The sequence below is a fragment of the Protobothrops mucrosquamatus genome, unplaced genomic scaffold, assembly GCF_001527695.2.
Source record: "Protobothrops mucrosquamatus isolate PMUCROS unplaced genomic scaffold, P.Mucros_1.0 scaffold695, whole genome shotgun sequence".
NCBI classification, from domain to species: Eukaryota; Metazoa; Chordata; class Lepidosauria; order Squamata; family Viperidae; genus Protobothrops; species Protobothrops mucrosquamatus.
This window is the reverse complement of record NW_015386978.1, coordinates 7,008-15,415: the sequence shown is the minus strand read 5'-3', so window position 1 is coordinate 15,415 and position 8,408 is coordinate 7,008. Positions and strand designations below refer to the sequence as shown.

Sequence of the window (8,408 nt, the reverse complement as noted above, 5' to 3'; positions counted from 1 at the left end):
CTGACCGAGCCTCGTCCCTGTCACCATCCTGGGTCAGTCCAGCTTGTTGTGAATGTTTTCTTACAAGGCACTTTCCACTGTTCATATATATTGGGGGCATCTCAGACATTTTTTAATGAATGCAACCATTTTACTATCACAATATGTGAAAGTTTAGGAGCCTAATATTTGACTCTGTGTGTCTGTGTGTTTTTGTGTGAGATTGATTGATTGATTGATTGATTGATTGATTGATGATTGATTGATTGATTGATTGATTTAGAGAAAATATATGACCACAGATTTCATATATATATTATAACTCTGTCCTCAATACCCAAGAGCAAGCAGAATAAGTCCATGGCATTTCATAAACATGTTTGCTCCAGCATTTCTACTAATAAAATTGCCATCTCTCCAGTTATCACAGACATGATGATTAAGTCACTAGGTCAGTCCTCCAATGGCTCTCAAGATGCTTCTGAAGGAACTATCAGGGACAAATCCCAGAACACATATATATTTGGAACCTGTTTGCCATTCATAACATAAATATATAGTTCTTGTGGATTTGGGGCTAATATTTTTAGACTGTTGGATCAACCAAAGCCTAGTCAATTCCACAGCGGACAGATTTTCCCAGATTTCTCTATGTGAAACTAGCTACATTACTCCACACATGTGAAATATACACTGATCACCATCTTGGAGTAATTCCACAAGACGATTGACATTCTGTTTCACAGAATTTCACAGCTGGTGCTCTTTTAAATTGCAAATTAAAAAAGGCCCTAATGATTAGGCAGTAGTCTCAAAGGGCAACTCTATCCTTTACACCTCAAGAATCCAGACATAAGTGAGGCTGAAGAAAATGGATCAGATCAATGAATGTGGCATGCAGTATTCTTAAGACAGATCTCAACAAAGGTAGCAGTTGTTTCACTATCTATAGTATCGTGTTCAAATCAAGACTGCTGGCAACAGCAATACAGGAGAAGCCAAATGAGCAGGAATGTTGGGTATTATTGCCTTATTACTATTTCCAGAACTATCCATGAAGGTACAACCTCTTAAGTGCACTGGAGATGAAGCTATTGAAATTCCACAGGAATGGCACCAGGACGGAGACCTTCTCATTGGTGCATTGATATCTCATCTTCACTACATGTTCCCCAAAGTTATTTTTGATAAACATCCTTCTGAGGAATTGCTTGACTTCCCATTGTAAGAAATTACTCTCTTATCTTATTTTAATCTAATCCTTCTCTGTTCTTTCCATCTTTGTAAAACAAAGAGGTTCCATCATCCTCTATTAATGAATATAAGTGTATGATAGACATATCCTTAACAGCAGCTTGGTAATTAGAAATTATCTGTTAATTCAACATCCAATTTTCTAATTAAACCAAAAGCCAATAGACCAGGACAAGCAGATATATTGTTGAGAACTTTTCCAACTTGAATGTAAAAGAACCAGCCCTAATTCACCATAACATAAAAGGCACTATAATACTTTAAATATGGACATTAACTGTGAAATAAAAAGTCATTTCCAAAACCTTGGGGTGGCACTAGTTATTAATATCGTGTCTCTATTTTTTTCATGTATTAATTAGATGTTAGTGGTCCACCGGTCCTATTTCAAAAGATTGTACAGGAATTATTTTCATTATAAAGATGAATATTTTAACAGAATAACAGAATCACATAGTTGGAATGGACATTGAAAGTCATCTAGTCCAGCTCCCTGCTCAGGCAGAAAGTCCTTTTTCTGCCATTATAGGACTAATGAAGGTTTTTAAAAGATCAAAACTTGCATGGAAAGTTTAACATGAATATAGTCTCTCCTTTTTAAGAGCAGGAAAAATGGGATTTCTTCCATAGATCTCTTCTACATGACAACTATTCACATACTTCGGGAATATTATCCTGTCTTCCTTCTCTAAAGTTTTTCATGGTTCCTCCAATAATTCCAAGAGAATGCATTACTTTTTATTCAACCATGTCGTTTAAAATTTCTGGGTATATAAGTTATCCATTGCAACCTTTCTGGGTTATCAATTTAAATATCTGTTAAAGGATACTATTAAAAAGGCACTTAATATAGGAGATGAACCTTGAATCATAAAACTATGAATTTCAGAATATTTTGTCAATGTGTGTTTCTTGTAATATTTTTGACATTGGTTATCTCTTTCTAACTATATAATGCATGGTGCAGTTCTCTTTTGAAACAAGTCACTTTTTTACAGTGTGATAACCAAGTTCTACCAACACGTCTTGGCTTTTGTGTTTGCCATGAAAGAGATCAACAAGGATCCTCACATCTTGCCCAACTTCACTCTTGGATTCCACATCTATGACAGCTACTCCAATGCACTAATGACCTATCGTACCACTCTGGACCTGCTTTTTAAGTTGCATAAAATTGTCCCCAACTATATTTGTGGGTCTGAAAAGAAAGTGATGGGAATCATTGGAGGGATGAGTCCTGAAACATCCATTCGCATGGCAGAAATTTTGCAGCTTTTCAAGATCCCACAGGTTGGACTCATAAATAAAGATCTCAAAATTACAACAATCACACAGATGGTCTGCTTTGGATTTCCCCTTCAAGAAGCAATTTGATGGTTTATCAGTAAAGAAATGTAAAGAAATTTGGATATAGAAAAGTAGAAATTAGGGTATTGTGTGGACTTAATCCAAGTTTCTCTTCCAGTAAGATGAATCGAAACATACAGAATTTTATGTATGCATAGTTGTTTGAACCTGGAGGCTTTTGCTAGCTGCTATTAACTGCCTTATTGATGTCAATTCATACATTTCAAGCATAATGTGCACAAACATTTGGATTTTATAAATGTGGAAGACAATGCGTGAAAAAAATATTCACCTAGGAAGAACTGAAACATTTCATTCTTTAAATTCAAATACTCAAGTTGTCTTCGAGAAAAAGACTTGAGATGATTATGATGATGATGATGATAGATAGATAGATAGACAGACAGACAGACAGACAGACAGACAGACAGACAGACAGACAAACATATAATATTCAGAAAGGATATCTCCCTTTTAGAGAGAGCTCTAAGACAAATCTATATATTAAACAACCATATTTTGAAAAATAAAGTGGTTGAAATCAATAAAAACAGAATATCTATCAATACTTTCTCTTTATCATTCTCTCTTTCTCTTATTTCTTCTTTGTTCCTTTTAGATTTCATATGGCTCATTTCAATTGGTAGCAACTGATGAATCACGTTTCCCTCCTTTTTATCGCATGGCCCCTGATGAAGCTCTCCAGTACAAGGGTTTAGTCCAACTTCTTCTGTATTTCAGGTGGAACTGGATAGGACTTGTCATTGTAGATGATAAACATGGAGAACATTTCATACAAACTCTGGAACCCATGCTCTCGGAAAATAAAATCTGCTCCGAATTCACTGAAAGGATTGACAGAAATTTACAATCTTCCAAAGGATTAGACCTGATTGAACGATGTGTGAGGCACATTACTTTGTTCACAGAGAAAACAGCAAATGCAGTTATTATACATGGAGAAAATACAGTCTTTATGTGGTTGGCCTCTATACTACAAAGCACCCAATTTTTTTTCCCAACGGTTTTTGATTCTTCACAGAAAATTTCCACGCAAAAAATATGGATCACAATGGCCCAAAATGATTTCACCTTACATACCTTCCAAAGGGAGCTTGATATGCAAATGTTCCATGGGGCCATTTCCTTCTCAATTAGCAAAAAGGAACTTCCAGGTTTCCAACAATATATACAGGCTGTCACCCCTTCTGGGGCAAATCAAGATGCATTTATTAGAGATTTCTGGACCCAAACATTTGGCTGCTCGCCATCAAATAAAGGTGTTTCTCAAGATGAGGAGTGTACTGGAGAGGAAAGACTGGAGAACCTTCTTGCACCCTTTTTTGAAACCAGCATACTTGGCCATAGTTACAGTATCTATAATGCTGTCTATGCTGTCGCTCAAGCATTACATTCTGCTCAAACAGAACATGTGAAGACTGATCAGAACATACCAAAGGACAGAGATCAAATGCAATCAAAGGTCATAGAAGCCTGGCAGGTAAGATTTCCTCTTTCTCAATGCTCTTTTGAAATGGTCTCCTCGGTTACAACAGAGTGCCAGGACTTAAAGAGTCAACCGATCATTTCAGGCCAGCTATTTAAAGATCACAGACATTCATCTTCCTTCGTGATTAATACATTACAAATATTGACACACTTCAGGTGGTTATTGTCTTTTGCTTACATATCTCAGCTTTTTCCTTCTTGCATACCAACAAAACTGATCTTTAACATACTTCTGCCTTTCTATTGTCTGCAATGTATGTTCTTCCCACAGCTACTTCTTGCTCTTTTTCAATTAACTTTCTCAATTGTCACTGAAGAAAATCAACATGTATCAAAAGAGATTTTAGTCTGTAAAGTGGACTGTGATCCAATATAAAAACGAGACTGTTTCAGTCGTCTCTACATCTGCATTCCAGGGGAAAAAAGATTCCAAACTTAAAAAGTGGTGTTGTTTGAGGCCATTTAAGGGTTATCTGTTTCCCTTTAACCCTTATACTTTTTGTTCTGCAAGCTCCATTCATTTCTGCAGACAACTTCCTTCAACAACAATGCTGGAGATGAAATTAAATTCAGTGAAGATGGAGCATTAGAAGCTGGGTTTGACATTGTAAATTTGGTTACTTTCCCAAACAACTCCTATATCAACATCCCAGTTGGAGAAATAGATCTGCAAGCTCCTCCTGAAGAATCCTTCCTTATTCATCAAGACAAAATCCAGTGGCATCATGGATTCACTCAGGTATGATAAAAATAGGATGAGGTCTGTGTGGGGGATGGGTGATTTAAAATTAGAGAGAGAGAGAGAGAGAGAGAGAGAGAGAGAGAGATGGATACCTAGGAGAGAGAGAGAGAGATACAAAAGAGACAGGCAGACAGATGGATGATAGAGATAGAAAAAGAGACAGATAGTTGGTAGATAGATGATAGATAGATAGATAGATAGATAGATAGATAGATAGATAGATAGATAGATAGATAGATAGATAGATAGATAGATAGATAGATAGATAGATAGATAGATAGACAGACAGACAGACACACAGACAGACAGGCAGACAGAGACAGGCAGACAGACAGACAGTCACTCTAGGCAGTTTATACATAGTTATACAATTTAAAAACAAGAAACAATATAAAGACACCAAAATAATTCAAAAGAACATAAATGGTTGAGAAAATACCTTGTATGGACAGAAGGAAAAGAAAGAAAGGGGCTATTGATCATCTTTGCCAAAGTCCTGGACAAACACATATCTTCAGAGACCTTTGAAATAGACATAGAGTTTGAATTTGGGAGGTGCTTCATTCAAGAAAAAGAACATGCACTTCCAGGGCCCCTATAAATGGTATTGTTTAATTGATGGGGCCAACCCTATGAGATCAATTTGACCAGGCAGATACTATGTGGGACAGGTGGTACATCATATAAACAGGCCTTATGTCTTCTTGGGCTTTTAAGGTAGTAACCAGCACCTTGAATGGAGAACAATCGGAAAAATAATCCAGGTTTGGATATAAATGTGGACTACATTTCATTAATTTAACCTCAGCTAAATAAAAAAACAAATCAAATGCAACTTCAGTTATGTTCCGGGCTCTGGCTCTGGAGGTTAAATAGTCTGTTACTTGGCAGGAATGACTGTCAACAGTCTTGTTGTTATTCATTAGCTGTAAGACAACAACATAAACAAAACATTAATACTGACTTCTTTATTTAGGGACAGCTGCCTCCCCTCTCATTATGTAATGACCCTTGTCCTCTTGGAAAAAGAAAGAACAAGATCGAAGGGCGGAAATTTTGCTGCTACACTTGTGCTCTGTGTCCAGAAAAGATGATATCCACACAAATGGGTAAGATTCATAGCATCCCAATGGACCCAGGTCTGAAAGCCTGTATCCCAGTTAAAAAAAATCTCCTCAACATTATTACTTGCTGTATTCATGCATCACAAAGGAGGAAAAGGAAGAGACATCAGTGATGTCCTCCACCCCATCTCTCTACCATTGAAGTTGAATCTCATTCAAATAATAGGCACCTCACATAAAGGAACAGTAATCAAGTAGCACAGTTCCTGTTCTCCTATCCTCTAGTGCAAGGGTCCACAACCCATGGGACGTGTCCCACTATTGGGCCACGGCCTAGTCAGAATTGGGCTGCATAAATGGCAAACCAGTGGGTACTTGCATGTGCACAGCTCAACTTGCGCAAGTGGTGGACCAGCAGGCACTCACATGCATGCATGTAGGCCCATCACTTGTGCAGGTCAAGCTGCATACATGTGCATTGCACAATTGCTTCTACAGTCCAGTTCCCCTCTTCCCTCTCGCCAACTGTGCTGCCAAGTCATAAAGGTTGGGGACCGCTGCTCTGTTGTTACTGCAGGTTTTTCAGGATCTAAAGTGTCAAGCATATCCTTTCTCTTTCTTACTAGAAAGTGAGATATGCTGTTCTGTTGCTCAGAAATGCTATAAAACCTAATGCACTCCAAAAAGCCAAGAACATTGAAATGTAGAAAAAAATCGAAATAATGTTTCTCTACAATACTCATTTTTAAAATGTAGGTTGAATACAGAATTACAAAAGGATTTAGGAAACACTTAGATTGCAGGGAAAACCTGAAAAGCAACTCTGAAACTTTTAAAAAGTTTGAGTCTGTTCAGAAACTCTTTCCTTTTTTTTCAGATATGGAGAATTGTGGCAGTTGTTCAGAAGATCAATTTCCAAATCAAGCTCACAATAAGTGCATTCCAAAGAAACTGAATTACCTCTCCTTCAAAGAGCCACTGGGCATTACTCTAGTGTCTCTGGCTCTTTTCCTTTCCTTCTGCACAGGTCTTGTACTTGCAATTTTCATTAAGCAATGGAACACTCCCATTGTCAAAGCCAACAATCGCAACCTCACCTATATTCTACTTATCGCTCTCTTTCTCTGCTTTCTTTGCTCACTTCTGTTCATTGGACAAACCAATAGGGCAACTTGTTTCCTCCAAAAAACAACATTTGGCATCATCTTCTCTATTGCAATCTCTTCTCTACTGGCCAAAACTATCACAGTTGTTGTAGCATTCTTAGCATCAAAGCCAGGAAGCCTATTCCACAAATGGGTGGGGCAAAGGTTGGCCTATTCTATTATCTGCTTCTGCTCATTCATTCAAGTTGGTATTTGTGCCATCTGGCTGAGTACTTCTGCCCCATTTCCAGATTTGGACATGGAGACACTCCTTGAAGAAATCATCGTAGCATGTCATGAAGGCTCCATCACCATGTTTTACTGTGTCTTAGGCTATATGGGCCTCTTGGCTCTTCTCAGCTTCACTGTGGCCTTCCTAGCCAGGAAGTTACCAGACAGTTTCAACGAAGCCAAGTTCATCACTTTCAGCATGTTGGTTTTTTGCAGTGTTTGGTTGACCTTTGTCCCCACCTACCTGAGTACTAAAGGGAAGTACATGGTGGCTGTGGAGATTTTCTCTATCCTGTCTTCTGGTGGTGGTTTACTGGGATGCATTTTCACCCCCAAAATCTATATAATTATATGGAGGCCTGATCTCAACACTAGAGAGCATTTAGTACAAAAGAAATAAAAAAGGAATAAGATGGAATTTTGAACAAGCAAATACTACTTGGATTTTTCTGTTTGTGTGTGTGTATATATATACATACATACCTGACTGAATTTGTCTTCCACCTTAGTATTCTTTGAGGATTGTGTGTTTTTTGCAGGAATAGGGCTATATTAATTTTTCAGCATGCAGTTTTCCATATGGCTTTAGGCTTTTTCATTGGATTTTCTATAGTAGTAACATAATAACTGAGTTAATATCAAGACAGACATTAGAAGGAACACAGAGAACAAAACTCAAGATTCTTTGAAGATTGTTGACTGATTTCCCCACCCTTTAAAAACCACTAATAAGTTGACTTTTGCCAGCAAAGCTGATAATACAGTCATTATGAAACTTTACATCATTCCCAACTAAATTGGGAGAAGCATGGAACCACCTCAGCAATTCTTTTAATGGGCAATTCTTGATGTCATGAAGATTTAAATATACATAAGGAAGTATTTTTTGCCTGAGTGAAAACAAGTATATCCAGATGAAATCCTTGCCTTTTTATGGTTTTTGTCAGGAAGATTAGAAAAGGAGGAGATAGCGTAGTGTGGTGGCCAAATTGGGGCTCAGGTAAAGCTACCAAATCACTTTGAAGATACAACATTATTTTATTTACATGAATGCAAGCAATAATATAGTATATATTCTGGATCCCCAGCAAATCTTTTGATACTTTGCTCAGCACACATAAGCAGAAGCAAACCTGG

The 8,408-nt window shown here is 37.5% G+C and overlaps 1 protein-coding gene across 1 annotated transcript; it reads left to right on the top strand.

Moving 5' to 3' along the window:
* Positions 1–1,033: 1,033 nt before the first annotated feature.
* Positions 1,034–7,671, top strand: LOC107289415 (vomeronasal type-2 receptor 26-like). Its single transcript, XM_029284531.1, has 6 exons — positions 1,034–1,203; positions 2,232–2,523; positions 3,200–4,081; positions 4,619–4,828; positions 5,808–5,940; positions 6,773–7,671. The coding sequence occupies exons 1-6, from the start codon at positions 1,034–1,036 to the stop codon at positions 7,669–7,671; spliced, it is 2,586 nt and encodes an 861-aa protein (XP_029140364.1).
* The last annotated feature ends 737 nt before the right edge of the window (positions 7,672–8,408 follow it).

Bases quoted from the DNA above. Each gene is read 5' to 3' on its own strand.
- LOC107289415 (XM_029284531.1), top strand. From the start codon at position 1,034: ATGAAGGTACAACCTCTTAAGTGCACTGGAGATGAAGCTATTGAAATT. The intron at 1,204-2,231 runs GTAAGAAATTAC...ACTTTTTTACAG, and splicing joins GAATTGCTTGACTTCCCATT to TGTGATAACCAAGTTCTACC. The intron at 4,829-5,807 runs GTATGATAAAAA...TTCTTTATTTAG, and splicing joins GGCATCATGGATTCACTCAG to GGACAGCTGCCTCCCCTCTC.